This window comes from Schistocerca cancellata, chromosome 3 (genome assembly GCF_023864275.1).
Source record: "Schistocerca cancellata isolate TAMUIC-IGC-003103 chromosome 3, iqSchCanc2.1, whole genome shotgun sequence".
In the NCBI taxonomy this organism is placed as follows: Eukaryota; Metazoa; Arthropoda; class Insecta; order Orthoptera; family Acrididae; genus Schistocerca; species Schistocerca cancellata.
This window is the reverse complement of record NC_064628.1, coordinates 233,182,705-233,200,337: the sequence shown is the minus strand read 5'-3', so window position 1 is coordinate 233,200,337 and position 17,633 is coordinate 233,182,705. Positions and strand designations below refer to the sequence as shown.

The window sequence follows — 17,633 nt, the reverse complement described above, 5'->3', positions numbered from 1 at the left end:
GGGATGAATCTGCAGTGGGCAGGAACAGGAGTGCAGCCTTGGGCGTGAGCTGGCGGTGGCTACCGCTGCGTCCTCGGAGTCTGGCGGAAGAGGCAGCGCCGTCCCGTCCCGTCCGGGAAAGTGGCGAGCTGGGAGCGTGTGGGCCGAGCACCTGGCAGGGGAGGGGGAACTTTCTCTCTGTGGGCCGCGTCGCGGCGCGGCGCGCCGGCACCGCCGCCTCAGTGTGTGCCATGGCGAGTGCGCGACGTGGGCCCGCAGACCCGCGACCACCCAAGCCTCCTCCTCCGCGGCTGCCGCTGCTCCTGCTGCTCGCCGCAGTCCTCGCTGCCCGCACCACCTCTGCACGTGAGTACCTGCAGTGAACAAGGAAATACGCCTGCAGTGCCGCTGTCTCTCCAGGTAGAGAACGAGACGTCTGGAGTTCCTCAAGGAAGGATATTTAGGCCGATACTGTTTACATACTGCGTATGTAGGTCGGTAGATCATCCCCCAATCAACAGTGCGTCTATCTCAACAGCTGCAGAACGTTGCATCTATTTACGTGCTGCATATATAATTTAGCAGATCTTACCCCACTCACCAGCGCATCATCATCAATAGCTAGAAGACGTAGCATTTGGTGTTCCTCAGGGAACAATTTTGGGGCCAATACTATTTACATGCTGCATAGATAGTAGATCATCCCCCACCCATCAGTGTGTGTGTTTCAACAGCTAGAGAACGTAGCGTCTAGTGTATCTCACATACCAGCGCTGGAACCATCGATATTTACCTATTTCTTAAATAATGTAGCAGATCATAGTCATCCTACTGTCAGTGGGTCTATCCCAGTAGTTAGTGTCTGGTGCTTCTGTGGGAAGAACGCTAGAACCATTTCTATTTACATGGTGAATAACAAATTCAGCAGATGATCATCCTCCGCCTATGAGTGCAGTCTATCTCACTGGCAAGGCATGTTACCGTCTGGTGTTTCTCAAGAACGAATACTGTGGGTGTTACTACTTACATGGTGCCTAACAAATGCAGCAGATCATCATTCTCCATTTAAAGATAATGTCCTGTTATTTTTCCGCTGTCTCTATCGGCCACTCGCCGTCTGCAGGGTGAACCTGACCTCCACCGACAAATTTTGGACTTTTAGGGATATATTCTGAGGGATTGGTGTAAGGGGCCAATGGTCTCCTGTTGCTAATTACAGAATAATTGACTTTCGTTTATTTAGTCCTCCCTCCCGTCTTAAGCTTGTATTTATGTTGCTCTGAAAATATCCACGCAACAGTGCAGTTGTCAACGGTATGTGCCCTATGTCTTGCTTGGAAAAAAACGTGTTCTGTTCACTCACGGTACTTGCTGTTGACAACAACAATGTTTGCTTTACTCTTCGCCCTCAAGTGTGCACGTTTCCATCTCAAGTTGGTTTTCCCGATACTGACGGTTGTACATTACACTAATACAGAGCAGTATGCAACGGTAGCCGATATTCGAATTGCCTAAGGGTTTATTGACAGCAATGGAAGAGCGGTACAACGACATTCTGCTCAGCTGTTCCCGCAGCGACGGCAACCACATCACGGAACTTCTGTATTCCTTACACCAAATTACTCAGATGGTTCAAAATGGCTCTGAACACTATGGGACTTAACTTCTGAGGTCATCAGTCCCCCAGAACTTAGAACTACTTAAACCTAACTAACCTAAGGACATCACACACATCCATGCCCGAGCAGGATTCGAACCTTCGACCGTACCGGTCACGCGGTTCCAGACAGTAGCGCCTAGAACCTCTCGGCCACACCGGCCGGCAAAATACTCAGAAAATAATCCTGAGCAGCCTCTGTAAATTTGTTGGTCTAGCACTGGTTCGTCATGTGCACCAATCAACTGTAGCAGATGAAGCTGGTTTGTACAAAATACTGAGATAAGGAATTTCAATAAAGGCGTGAAATTCATAAATGGACACAGCTCGCGTTTGTATAAATATGTAGTTGATACTGCACGTCAGTATAACTTACATGCATTAGTAGGCGAAAAGTTTTAAATTATTTGAGCAGTTTACAAGTGATAAATCAGCTGACAATTTCAGAAATTTTGGAGTAACCTTGTAAAAGTGAAATCAAAAGCAAAACTGTGATTTAAGTGCAATACTTATGAAAAATATTATATATGTGTAAAGGATAATACCTTCTCGAGTCCATTGTGTAGCTCCATTCATTCGTCCATCAGGGATCCGTAGTAAATATAAACGTGTCCATACAGAGATGGGTCACGAAAATTCCTTCAAGAATTTGTGTCTGGTGTCGTATGTAGCATGAAGACTTGTTATTCCGTGAATATGTATTGAAAGACAGGCAAAGTGGCATGTAGACAAATTGGTCATAGGACACATGCGCCAGCCTTGAATTCAACAGGAATGTAATTATATGACCCAGCATACTGAAGACAACGTGTATGGTGCAGTGAAATGAAATGATCGTACGGCATTGTTGGCCGGCAGAACCCATGCGGGGTGTTCAGCCGCCGAAATTGCAAGTCCTTTTTAGCTGACTTGCGAGTCAATGATGATGAAATGATGATCAAAGACACACAACACAGTCATCTCGAGGCAGAGAATCGAACCCGGGACCCCGTGCGCGGGTAGCGAGAACGCTACCGCAAGAACACGAGCTGCGGACTATGGTGCAGTGATTTGTGGAGAATGAATGTAGAGGTGGACGGCTCTCGCCGGGGTGACTTCGTCTGAAGTATGAGAGTCTACCTTCCGTGTTCTCATGTTTTCGGTATAGTTAGGTATGTCAGAGTAAAACATTTCAAGATTGATTGAAAAATGTCATTAACTGAAGATTTTGTTAAAGGTCTTGAACGAGTAACTTCATTCTTTCTTCTATCTAATAAGATGTATTTCAACGAGGACAAACGTATTCCATATACTTTCCATTACCAAAGTTTTATGTGTCACATTTGTGGTAGTAATCAGGATGATCCTGCGAGGATATTATTTCTACGGGGTACGACGACTGTAGACTTTTAATTCGTATTCCACTCCTGTGGTCGACTGTTCTCAAAGCAAAGCTATTACCCTACAATATCTTACGAAAAGGAGCGGCTAACAGCCAATACATTAATGACATTTGAAGGGACATGTTATTCTTTCCTCTCGAAGTCCGACAGGAAAGCAAACAACCGAGGAAGTTTTCAAGTCAACTTTATACAGTCACCCTCATTTCATTCTCATTGAAATCAAGAGACAGCCTTACCTCACATTTACATTTTTTGGAAACGATAAACGGAGTTTGTAAGTAAGTGACGCGTGAATTTGGCAAGCAAACAAAATTTTGTCAAAAAAGATGCTTTTGCAATGGGATGTGTTTTCGTAATTTTCTTTCTTGCATTTTTGCAGATGACATGGGATGCGAAATGTTTCCGTACATCACTAACAGTTCGGGATTGGAACGAAGAGAAAATCAAACGAAATATCCAAAATGGTTGAAATGGCTCTAAGCACTTTGGGACTTAACATCTGAGGTCATCAGTCCCCTAGACTTAGAACTACTTAAACCTAACTAACCTAAGGACATCACACACATCCACGCCCAAGGCAGGATTCGAACCTGCGACCGTAGCAGCAGCGTGGTTCTGAACTGAAGCGCCTAGAACCGCTCGGCCACGGCGGCCGGCTCGAAATATTCCGTTTCTCTCTAGGTAATACCTGTATTAGAAGGCACTGTGATTAAGAAAGGTTTCCTTATTATTTTTTCACGCCGGCTACAATATGGAACCGCGCGACCGCTACGGTCACAGGTTCGAATCCTGCTTCGGGCATGGATGTGTGTGATGTCCTTAGGTTAGTTAGGTTTAAGTAGTTCTAAGTTCTAGGGGACTGATGACCTCAGAAGTTAAGTCCCAAAGTGCTCAGAGACATTTTATTTTTTCACCACTATGATTATGTAATGTACAAAAATTGTCTATGTAGTGCAGTGTAGAGACAGATAACTCCTGCAACCATCCGTAAAGTGATCAACAATACGTAGATTCTGGAGCATTTACGTCTGTGAGCCGCATGAGGACATTCCCAACATACTTGGTGATGAAAACTATACTGCTATAAGTTCAGATATTAAAAGTCAAGTAACTACTGCATAATTAGTATTGGAAAACGTGAATTACATAGGTCAGAAATCGCTCTATGGGGTTAAATCTGATGACTAAATTTTGCCTTCTCAGATTTCTCACACTACTGCATAGTTCCAATGACAAAATAGTAATGAAACCGTGAGCATAATATAACTTTCTTCTCATATTTATCAGTCTTAAAACCTATGTTGCATGACAGGAAAGTTGTTGTGGTGAACACGCACACAGCGGTCCCCATCGTTCGTCGCTGCTCAAGGCTAGGGTGGAGGTGTTGCTCATCGGCGGCACGGGCGCTTTACTGTCGCTTTCCAGTGAAAGTGAGTCAGCTGAGCGTGCGTGCCTCCGTCGCCTACTTTTGTGCCGTCCGATGCGCCACAGCCCGGCGGACAAGTGTTGAGCTGTCCGCTGCTTTCCAAGAATCTGGAAGGTGTGTTCGCGTAAGCTCTCCTCTGGGCTCTCATTTGATCAGAGCTTTCAAGCAGCATATGACTGGACCGACATGCCGCTCGACGCGATCTCAGACAAGAGTATACTTATGCCAAAATAATCCATTATTTGATCATGCATTCACGACAACAACAATTCAAATGGTTCAAATGGCTCTAAGCACTATGGGACTTAACATCTGAGGTCATCAGTCCCCTAGACTTAGAACTACTTAAACATAACTAACCTAAGGACACCACACACATCCATACCCGAGGCAGGATTCGAATCTGCCGTAGAAGCAGCGCGGTTCCGGACTGAAGCCCCTAGAATCGCTCGGTCACTGCGGCCGGCCAAGATTTCCTCTTCCGATATTTCGACTGTGAACATTACAACATTCGTGAGTCAGGGATTTAATTTCAACTTTTATTTACGAGGGCGTAATGAAAAGTAATACCTACAAATTTTTTATTCTGTTCTCAGTATTGGTTGTGTTATTGTCTTGCTGTTTCGCTGACGCAAGCTGGAGCCCTCTGTCGCGAGAGGGGTGTAACGTAACTTTGTCGGTGCGTGAGAAACAGCGTGTTGTAAGCGAATTTCTAACAGCACGAAATGTGCCTCCAATTGAAATCCATAGAAGAATGCAATCTGTGTACCGTGACACTGCCAGACCACTTACGAGCGCTACGACACCTGCCATAATCCGACACCTTTTGTTCACTGTCTTCGATATCCTCCATACAGTCTCGACTTGGTCGCAACTGATTTTCATCCGTTTTCAAAACTTAAAGAACGTCTTCGAGGACTACACTTTGATAGTGATGAAGCGGTGCAAGCTGAGGCGAGGTTGTGGCTCCGTCAACAACTTCAAACATTCAGTCAAACATTCTACAGTGACAGTATCAACAACTGTCCTCTTATTAATTAAAATTCTTCTGGGTATTATGCCGCGTCATTACTAAAAACTAACAGCAATAATAAACTAAAACCGACGTTTCAGCCGAATTGCAAAGGCCTTCCTCAAGGCACGATGTACCCTCTTTTTTCCATTTCTCAACGTCAGACGTTTTTGACTGTACGGTCAATAGTAAATTATGAAAAACAGCTACTTACCATTTTTGGACGGGATAGAGATTGTAATCCAAAAAAGGAAGACTGCAACTTGACGTCCATTTCACACTACTGCTATTGGGCAGGAGTGGAAGAAGAAGTTAGTCATGATCATTTGAAACAACCATTCTGGAATTTGTCTCTGTAATTTAGAGATAGTATGGAAAATGTCCAATTTAATTTAAACCGTCAAATAAAGTCTATTATCTATACCATTGCGCCATCACTTTCATATAATAGCGATAGAAAGAGCATCTGAAATCTCACTTATAAGAGGCAATCGAAAAGTTTCCATTTGTGGGCACTGGTGCAGCGAATATGCAACCCAGTGCGATTATGATGTGCGTATTCAGGGTGTAATGGGCAAAATTGCAGATATTTCTATTGGTGACTGAGGACGGTCTACTGGGCAACATTACATCAGTATTTGCGCCATTTGCAAACTAACAATTATAGCTATTACAAGTCAGGTGTTTTCAGACTAGATAGTGCCTCCAAGTGCATTTGACAAGAGCAAGCCATTAAGGCTTATTTTTTCCCCAGGGCAGCAGGTCAGGTGTTGAGGTGCAGACGCATGGCCGCAAAACGGTTAGTCTCTAGTGACAGGTATCGTTCACTTCGCAGCCCAAGTACGGCCATGCAGAAAACATCAGGTCGTAAAGTTGATGACTTGTTTGTGGGAAAACTGCTCGACGCAGAGAAAAAACAATCAATACACTGATCTGTGCACATGTTAAGGTACCACTTATAAAAAACGTATACCTGTTACACCCTATATGAGCACCGACATGTAGGCAAGGGCTTAGAGTGGCCTTCAAAAAGAAACTTTCTGATCGCTCCTTGTATTGTATAATGTGCTGTAAACGTATTTCAAACATCCTTTACTTGCTGTATCTTGGGAAATCGCAACCAAAATAACAGGAAATCTGAAGAATGTGGAGTTTCAAAAATGGCTCTGAGCACTATGGGACTTAACTGCTATGATCATCAGTCCCCTAGAACTTAGAACTACTTAAACCTAACTAACCTAAGGACATCACATACATCCATGACTTGGTTCAAATGGCTCTGAGCACTATGGGACTTAACTTCTGAGGTCATCAGTCCCCTAGAACTTAGAACTACTTAAACCTAACTAACCTAAGGACTTCACACACGTCCATGGCTTGGTTCAAATGGCTCTGAGCACTATGGGACTTAACTTCTGAGGTCATCAGTCCTCTAGAACTTAGAACTACTTAAACCTAACTAACCTAAGGACATCACACACATCCATGCCCGAGGCAGGATTCGAACCTGCGACCGTAGCGGTCCTGCGGTTCCAGACTGCAGCGCGTAGAACCGCTCGGCCACCCCGGCCGGCACACACATCCATGCCAGAGGCAGGATTCGAACATGCGACCGTAATGTTGAGTTTCAGACACACAGAGTATTTCGTCTGTGACATCTCTATTCCCAGTAGAATACATGTATGTTTAATTATGGGCCCTTGTTAATTGACAGAGACAGGGGTATTTCGGTCATCACAGGAGTCCGTTCCACGAACGGAAAGGTGAGCTAGAAATTTGGCAAGACCACGATAGCGAATGACAGTTCGTTAGTGAAACGTTTCACAGTTCATTTGCACGAATATCGAAGTCACAGACGAACGATAGCTTTTGACACAAGATATTTTTATACAGGGGTAAATTTACCTATAGTTCGTTAGTGAAACGTTTCACAGTTCATTTGCACGAATATCGAAGTCACAGACGAACGATAGCTTTTGACACAAGATATTTTTATACAGGGGTAAATTTATCTATAGATCAGTAATAACAAATAAAAACTGTTAAAAGTTGAGCAGGAACAAGTGCAAAGTACGCTTGCTATAGACAGTGATCCCAAGACAAAATATTTTTGTCTGAATTTTGTTTTTAGAACACCACTTTACGAAAAACGTTCATTTTGGTATCCGATATACTCGCATTTCAGCACATCGGTCTCATCTTTAGAGGATATTAATTTTTCATCATAGAATGAAGGCTTTCACGACCGGATGACATAGCTGTTGGCAAACCTTTCGGGATGTGAGGTCATGGTCCAAGAAACTCTTCTTTTTCTGACGTTTCATTCAGGAATTTCGCTGGACATCCTCAGAGGCGCTTCTCCGCTGAGTCTTGCCGACAAGACTCAGAGGGGGAGCGCCTCTGAGGATGCCCAGCGAAATTCCTGGATGAAACGTCAGAAAAAGAAGAGTTTCTTGGACAACGACCTCACATCCCGAAAGGTTTACCAACAGCTATTAATTTTTAGTTCATTCCTTAATGGTATTTATTCAGCTTAAAATATAAAAAAAGCCGTAATCATCTTGCTGAGGTTCAAAACTGCTGTTGCCGTTTCTACCGAGTTAGTGACTTAAATTTATTAAAAAAAAATTTAACGTTAGAATTTTTTTGAGTTCACTACCGGTTTCGGCCTTTGCATTACGCCATTTTCAATTGCTTCTGGAACTTGCATAAGTACAGAAAGTTATGTGCTCAATGGCATGAGTGCCAAGAGCGTCAGCGTAGCTTGGACGCATTGTGGACTCCTTGCAAAAGCTTGTTTACAAACATATGGATACAGCTACGAACTTGCGGATTAACTGTAAGGAAATTTAATAGTAACAGGGTTGCAGATGTCCGGAATAGTGGTGTTTCTAAGAGTACATTGCTCACTGAGCATCCTTTGCTCTCAATGTTTTAGGTGGGTGTAGACTTCTAATTCTTCATATATGCCCTTAAAGTACATTTTCTTCAATGTATGAAGGATCACGAGGCTTTCTTCAGCACTGTGCATCATGTGATTTTCTTGTATGGGGTGCACTGCGAAGGCGGGTTTACTTCCTATCTTTTTATCTTTTTAATTCTGTGTGCTCCTAATATAACGTTTTAAAACTCTTTTCTGTTTGTCCGTTATAGCCACCCTTATAAGCAGAACAGGAAATTTTGTATATGTCACGATTGTGATATAAGTCCTGAGTTATATTTAGATCGCATATTAAAATACGTAACAGTGAGGGTGACCACAAGAAGGAAACGATACAAATTGTTTTTCATGCAGCATCTCGATTTTGGTGAACTGATTCCTCTTAGGCTTCGTGAAATTGTAAGTTTCATCAACACTCATGCTGTGATAATCGTTATTTCGCGAGAGATTTCTCACTTTTTAGATGGGCGTAAGTTTCTAATACTTGCTGGGTGTGGATGAAGTATTCCTTCTTCATTGAATGAAGGATCACTAGGTTGCTTTTAACACTGAGCACCATGTGATTCTCTTGTATGAAGTGAGCCACGTTCCTATTCTGCTGTGTTGGCAAGTAGTGGCAATTTAAAGTATCTATTTTTTGCAGAATGACTAGGATGACTCGCTGCAGCAGGAATAATTTATTAATATAAAAGGTGCAGGCGCTTTTAATACGCCTTTGTTTCTTTAACAGTGTACGAGGGCATGCTGAACGGCAAGGCCTCCGAATTTTTTATGTGAAAACTTGAAAAGCTTTTTAAATAGAACAGACGTTCTTAATATTATATACCTTTATTCATCACACCTCATACCTATTCCTGAACATAACCTGGTGATGTAACTATTTCTTCCAACGAAAGGTCAGTTTGTTGATACCGTCATCGTAGAATGCTTTTCATTGATGGAGCCACAGCTTCACCTCTGCTCGCACCGCTTCATTAGTATCGCAGTGAAGTCCTCAAAGGGTCTCTTTACGTTTTGGAAACAGTTAAAAATCGGATGGCACCAAGCTGGTACTGTATGGAAGATGATCGATAACAAGGAACCCAAGGAATCGGATTGTTGCAGATATCGCAGGGCTCGTGCGTGGTTTGGCACTCTCCGCCATGTTACGCGCTACAATTCGAAGCCCTCTAGCGGCAGAGGGCTGTGAATACGTAGACATGAAGATGTACACAACTGGCCATTAAAATTGCTACACCAAGAAGAAATGCAGATGATAAACGGGTATTCATTGGAAAATATACTAGAACTGACGCATGATTACATTTTCACGCAATTTGGGTGCATAGATCCTGAGAAATCAGTACTCAGAACAACCACCTCTGGCCGTAATAACGGCCTTCATACCCCTGGGCATTGAGTCAAACACAGCTTGGATGGCGTGTACAGGTACAGCTGCCCATGCAGCTTCAATACGATACCATAGTTCATCAAGAGTAGTGACTGGCGTACTATGACGAGCCAGTTGCTCGGCCACCATTGAACAGACGTTTTCAATTGTTGAGAGATGTGGAGAATATGCTGTCCAGGGCAGCAGTCGAATATTTTATGTATCCAGAGCGGCCCGTACAGGACTTGCAATATGCGGTCGTGCATTATCCTGCTGAAATGTAGGATTTTGCAGGGATCGAATGATGGGTAGAGGCACAGGTCGTACGTAAAACATCTGAAATGTAACGTCCACTGTTTAAAGTGCCGTCAATGCGAACAAGAGGTGACCGAGACGTGTAACCAATGGCACCCCATACCATCACGCCGGGTGATACGCCAGTATGGCGATGACGAATACACGCTTCCAATGTGCGTTCACCGCGATGTCGCCAAACACGGATGCGACCATCATGATGCTGTAAACAGAACCTGGATTCATCCCAAAAAATGACGTTTTGGCATTTGTGCACCCAGGTTCGTCGTTGATTACACCACCGCAGGCACTCCTGTCTGTGATGCAGCGTCAAGGGTAAACGCAAAAAAAAAAAAAAAAAATAATAATAAATAAATAAATAAATAAATAAAAAGAATGGTTCAAATGGCTGTGAGCACTATGGAACTCAACATCTGTGGTCATCAGTCCCCTAGAACTTAGAACTACTTAAACCTAACCAACCTAAGGACATCATCACACACATCCATGCCCGAGGCAGGATTCGAACCTGCGATCGTAGCGGTCACGCGGTTCCAGACTGAAGCGCCTAGAACCGCACGGCCACACCGGCTGGCGGGTAACCGCAACCATGGTCTCCGAGCTGATAGTCCATGCTACTGCAAACGTCGTCGAACTGTTCGTGCAGGTGGTTGTTGTCTTGCAAATGTCCCCATCTGTTGACTCAGAGGTCGAGATGTGGCTGCACGATCCGTTACAGCCATTCGGATAAGATGCCTGTCATCTTGACTGCTAGTGGTACGAAGCCGTTGGGATCCAGCACGGCGTTTCGTATTACCCTCGTGAACCCACCGATTCCATATTCTGCTAACAGTCGTTCGATCTCGATCAACGCGAGCAGCAATGTCGCGATACGATAAACAGCAATCACGATAAGCTACAATCCGACCTTTATCAAAGTCGGAAACGCGATGGTACGCATTTCTCCTCCTTACACGAGGCATCACAACAACTTTTCACCAGGCAACGCCGGTCAACTGCTGTTTGTGTATGAGAAATCGGTTGGAAACTTTCCTCATGTCAGCACGTTGTAGGTGTCGCCACCGGCGCCAACCTTGTGTGAATGCTCTGAAAAGCTAATCATTTGCATATCACAGCATCTTCTTCCTGTCGGTTAAATTTCGCTCGTCATCTTCGTGGTGTAGTAATTTTAATGGCCAGTAGTGTAGAATGTTATTGATCTTTATTTTGTGTAACAAGCTTTAAGAGTTTAGATGTAAAAAATTCGGAGGCATTACTTTTCAGCACGCCCTCATAAGAGCTGTAAACACTTGCAGAAAGCAGCTTCAAAACCTATCTAGATGATTATTTTCAGCGCTTTTCTCTGGTATATCACATGTTCGAAAAATATCGTCCACCCCTTGACTCAAAGTCAGCTATAAAAAAAAAAATGAAGCGGGGCTTCTTTTTCCTGCTTCTGTGGCAGTCAGTCAACATTACGAGAAGAACTGCACACGAGGCCTTCGCCGACGCCGCGGCAGCGTGTTGTCCGGGCGACGTGAGGAGGCGAGCAAACGCAGGCGTCCTCGGATTTGCGCGAGTGAAGACGAGTTGGGCACGCAGCGCGCTGTCCCGTAGAAAGCGCCGACCGCGCGCGGTTGTGCAACTGGAATGCGGGTGCGTGCCGGCGCCTGCGCTGCCTCAGCACCGCCGCACACTACACACCGCCGCCGTTGGGGACGGGTTCGGCGAACGCCGCGGCCTCAGCTGTCGTCCGCGCGGGCCGCCAAGGTCTCCGGCAGCCCGTTCCACTTCCCTCTCGGGCGTCGTTCACATCACCCGACTCTCGGTGCCGGGGCCAACGGAATATAAGGGCCCTGCAACGAACTTGTGACGTCACACTAGGCGCCTTGCCAGCCACAGTTCGTGAACGCTCGGCTCCGTACAGGGCCTACGGGAAATCAATGTTTAACTTTAATGGTGCCCAATAAAGTTCTTAATTTTATGCTTTCGACAACTTCCAACCATTTAACCGTGCAGTCAATAATTGCTAAACTCTTCTGAAATAGTTACTCGTTCCCTGCCGGAGATGGCTGCTGGCTCTCGTAAGACCTGCAACGTCACGTGCTGTGACGTACGCGCCACGGCCTGTCTTTCTCGTGGGCCTCGTTCGATGCAGAGTGACGTCAATCTGACGTGTCTTCTGTAAAACTCGATGCGAGCCGAATCTTCATAGCAACCGATAAAGGAGATGTCATATTGGATTTACGTATTTCGTTGTTTTGCTGTTGTAACTTTCGTGTTATGGCAGTATGCCGTTCGAGGGCAACAACGCAATGAAGATTTATCATAAACATGTCATTCTTGGTACTATTTGTAAAAATTAAATGTCAGTTAATGATAAGTATGTGATATTAGTCTTAGGACAAGGTGAGATGAAACAGTAAGCCCAAAGGTGTATGACCTCTACATAGAGCATGGTTTCCCAAAGCGAGTTCCGCAGAACATTGTTCAATGGGAGTTGAATAAGTGACACGAGAAAGATATTGATAACATCCCTTTTTATCTTGACATTTTGACGATATATTTTTATAATTTCATTACGACTCTACGTTATTAGTCACGATTTATGGTACTATTCATTGTAATGAAATGTCAGTTTATGACGAAAGAGTGATTTATCCTTCAGTACATGGTAAGATGGAAGATGAAAGTCCAGAGATGTATGACATTCACACGATGGTTTCCCAAACTTTGTTCCACGAAACACTTCTGTTCCAAAGGAGGTGAATAAGTGCTACGCGAAAATTATTAATAATACGTTGGTTTCTGTGACCTTTTGATGGTACTATATTTCTATAATCTTATTATAATTCTGTACTGTAGTAGTTACAATTTAAAATTGAAATAGTCGCGGAATGAAACTAGATTTTCTCAAACCTTCAAAATAAACAAGGTTTCCCATGAAAGTACCACAATTCTCACAATTCTATAAATTCACAAAATGCGAACCGCCAGCGCAGAGAAATGGATAGAGACCTTTGTACTGAAATGCAGGAGGATCTGCAGCGAATTGACGCATGGTGCAGGGAATGGCAACTGAATCTCAATGTAGACAAGTGTAATGTGCTGCGAATACACAGAAAGATAGATCCTTTATCATTTAGCTACAAAATAGCAGGTCAGCAACTGGAAGCAGTTAATACCATAAATTATCTGGGAGTACGCATTAGGAGTGATTTAAAATGGAATGATCATATAATGTTGATTGTCGGTAAAGCAGATGCCAGACTGAGATTCATTGGAAGAATCCTAAGGAAATGCAATCCGAAAACAAAGGAAGTAGGTTACAGTACGCTTGTTCGCCCACTGCTTGAATACTGCTCAGCAGTGTGGGATCCGTACCAGATAGGGTTGATACAAGACATAGAGAAGATCCAACGGAGAGCAGCGCGCTTCGTTACAGGATCATTTAGCAATCGCGAAAGCGTTACGGAGATGATAGATAAACTCCAGTGGAAGACTCTGCAGGAGAGACGCTCAGTAGCTCGGTACGGGCTTTTATTAAAGTTTCGAGAACATACCTTCACCGAAGAGTCAAGCAGTATATTGCTCCTTCCTACGTATATCTCGCGAAGAGACCATGAGGATAAAATCAGAGAGATTAGAGCCCACACAGAGGCATACCGACAATCCTTCTTTCCACGAACAATACGAGACTGGAATAGAAGGGAGAACCGATAGAGGTACTGAAGGTACCCTCCGCCACACACCGTCAGGTGGCCTGCGGAGTATGGATGTAGATGTAGATGTAGATGTAGACCTTGAGTTACAAACTGGTAGGTAGTAGGTTCGTGTTCTGCTGTCTTCTAATTTTCCACAAAAATAAGGAAACGCCGCGAGAAATGCATGTTTGAATGTAAATGAAGGTGCTAGCCAAGCCTGCAGGATGCGCTGTTTTATTTGACCACGAACGACACCTGTGCAACGTCCTCAGTGCGTTGCAACTGTCAGATGTGGTCAGAACAGTGTTCTCTGTAGCTGTGAATGCGTTATGTCGGAGCTAAGTGTATTTGAACATGAGAAAATTGTTACAGCTCGTATGGTGTTGCTTCCATAACTGATTTAGCTGAAGTGTTTGGTGCTTATCGAAGACTATTACCGCTCTTAGGAAAAGCGGAAAACGTCATCCGCTAACTCACAACGCGGATAAAAGTGTGTGTTGAGTGATTGTGATGGATGGTCATTTGGAGAGGACTGTGACGTAAAATAAGGCCACGAAAACTGCAAAAACTATTTGCAGAAGTGAATATCGCATTCGCGACACCTGTCAGCACACAAAGGGAACCCTACAAGCAGGGAATTGGAGGGCGGACTGGAAATCCAAATCCACTCATCAGTGCTGCCGAAGCATGAAACCTGGACTATGGAGCACTGGAAGAAAGTCATTCTGTCGGACGAGTCTTGCCGCACACTGTTTTCAACTTACGGCAGAGTTTAAGTCGCAAGAATGAAACATGACGGAGATCCTGCGATGATTTGGGCAGCCATATCGTGGTATCCCTCGGTCTCCATCATTACTCAGCAAGATCGAACATTATGTGACCATTTCGGCTAATCAAGTCCATCCCATAGAAATATATTTGTTCCCCAATGATGATGCTGTATTCCAAGACAACATGGCTCCTGTTTACGCATCTTGCATCGTACAGGACTGTTTTGTCAGCACAAGGATAATTGAAACTTCCTGGCAGATTAAAACTGAGTACCGGACCGAGACTCGAACTCTGGACCTTTGCCTTTCGCGGGCAAGTGCTCTACCAGCTGAGCTACCCAAGCACGACTCACGCCCCGTCCTCACAGCTTTACTTCTGCCAGTACCACGTCTCCTAACACCCAAACTTACGTCTTTCCCGCGAAAGGCAAAGGTCCCAAGTACGAGTCTCGGTCCGGCACGCATTTTTAATCTGCCAGGAAGTTTAATATCAGCGCCCACTCCGCTGCAGAGTGAAAATCTCATTCTGGAAACAAGGATAATTGTCGCATCTCCCCTGGCCACCAGATCCCAATATTATTGAGTCTTTGTGGTCTGCTTTGGAGAGGAAGGTGCGAGATCGCTATCCACCCCTATCACTGTTACCTGAACTTGCCATTATTTTCAGGAAGAATGGTATAATATTCCACTGAAAACCCTACAGGACCTGTGTTTATACATTTTGAGACGACTGGTAACTGTTCTGAATGCCAACCGATTTCCTACACCATATTAGTTATGGTAATGTGTACTCGTTTTGGTGTTTCCATATTTTTGTCCAACTCTGTATTTATGTACAGTGTGGACTCGGAAACTTGCCTTTATGAAGTGACTTTTAGTTCCTTCCCTGTAGCGATGGTACCCACTTACAAATTACTCATGTTGGGAGCTATTCTATATTTGACGTTCTTTTAAATCTGGCATATTTCTGCGACAGCATGCTAACCTGTTTTGTGTGCTGTGGGGGACTGTTCCGTCTCTTATTAATTTCCTTGGTGTAAAATTCTCCATTTCCGTCACCACCATTGCTTTGAATTTAAAGGACATCCGATAGACGCTTGGTTAGTAACCCTGAAAGGAAAAAAATGGTTCAAATGGCTCTGAGCACTATGGGCCTTAACAGCTATGGTCATCAGTCCCCTAGAACTTAGAACTACTTAAACCTAACTAACCTAAGGACAGCACACAACACCCAGTCATCACGAGGCAGAGAACCTGAAAGGAAACGAGACTGTCTCTTTTGGAGGCGTCAAGTGAATTTTTATCTCATTATTTTAAATATATATACTTCGCGTTAATTTTTGTTGGATTTGAATGTAACGGTATTCATTCTTGCTACAACGACCTTGGGGACACTAATTATTGAATCCATCAGTATACTCTCTACTTACTCAGGGTTGTTTGACTCTAAGAGGCTTTGTATGTTATTGTAACCATTTGCACTTTACGTGGGCTCCTGAACTGACTGCTCTAAATAGTTTTTGGACAAAGCAATTAGTGTCATTTCGATGTTTCTGCGTGCCACCGACTTAAAGCATTAAAAAGTCACCAACTATAATTTTATGAGTCGGTTACCTATTCGAAATCAGACTTAAATTTGCAAAGAAGTCTAACGCGGCAAGGAATTCTAGAAACGTCTAATCAGATTTGTATTCTTGTGTGCACTGGGACAAAGTGGCCACCGACACATAGCGCTTAGCCACGAAATCGTGTTCCGAACCAGTCTTTTTAAAGTCAAATATTTTACTACAAATTTGGATGACAGCGAATCATGGAGTTACGAAAAACAACCAAACAAGAGAATTTAAGCGTTTCTGATGTATCGTTACGGGAAGATGCTGAAAATTGATAAATAAGAAATGAGGAGGTCGCACAAAGATTGTGTCCAGTGAATTCACATTCGGGCAAGGCGAGGCTCAAATCTGCAACCGGACACGCAGATTTATTTTTCCGTAGTTCAAATCCCCTCCCGGCCATCCAGATTTAGTTTTTCAGTGATTTACCTAAAACGCTTCGGATAAATGTTGGGATGTGTGCAAGTACTACCACTTCCTTTCCCTGCGCCTCCCACATTCGATCTCTAATGATATCATCTCACATGGAGTGTTAAGCAGTAATCTTCCTTTGGTACAACTCCGTTGAAAAGGCAAACTCATCCTTAACACATCCGACAATTTGGTGGTGGAGAATCGAGACTGCTGAGTCCACCAACTGCTAGCAGTTTGTTGACTTTTTTGTTGGGGGTGGCGGTGGTGTCATTCTTTCATCTTTGTTTCTCTAGTTTTAAGAACTGCAGTCAGTAGGAGAAATAAAAGCAGCTGAATGCAGTCTATAAAAGAACCAAACAATGCGAAACGATTTTTTTAAGGAGTCCATTGTGGGGGAGACATCCAAATGGGCCTTGCATCGCTGTTGTTTTATACCAGTTAGAATATAGTTATATAATAAACTTGATATTCAATTCATTTACAATGGATTCCAATCACATATACAGCATCATGAGTCTTGTGTATTACAACGCAGTACGTCGTCCTCGACAGCGAGTGTTCGTTAGAGAAAAGGCTATTAATAGGGGTGTCCCACGAAAATATGATAGGAGCCCATTGTTTTCTATATACATGAATGATATGGCGGACATAGTGGGCAGGAATCTGCTATTGTTTGCTGATGATGCTGTGCTGAAAGTATTGTTGGTGAGGGACTATAGGAGGATACAAGATGACTTAGTCAGAATTTCTAATTGGAGTGGTGAATGGCAGATAGCTCTAACAAGTTAATGCAGATGAGTAGGAAAAACAAAAACGTAATGTTAGAATATAGCATTACTAGTGTCACGTCGTTTAAATATCTGGGCGTAGAGTTGAAAAGCGATATGAAATGGAATGATCATGTGAGCATGTGGTAGGGAAGGCGAACGGCCAACTTCGGTTTATTGGGAGAATTTTGGGAAGGTGTGGTTCATCTGTAAAGGAGACCGTATATAGGACGCTAGTGCTACCTATTCTTGAATACTGTTCGAGTGTTTGGGATCCCTACGAGGTCACTTTAAAGGAAGATATC

At 43.8% G+C, this 17,633-nt stretch overlaps 1 protein-coding gene across 1 annotated transcript in view; it reads left to right on the top strand.

The window, feature by feature from the left end:
• The first annotated feature begins 230 nt into the window (after window positions 1-230).
• LOC126174871 (dual oxidase) overlaps window positions 231-17,633 on the top strand; it is a 557,146-nt gene continuing 539,743 nt past the window's right edge. The window contains exon 1 of the mRNA XM_049921282.1: window positions 231-345. Within this exon, the coding sequence (XP_049777239.1) occupies window positions 231-345 (115 nt within the window). The remainder of the gene's footprint in view (window positions 346-17,633) is intronic.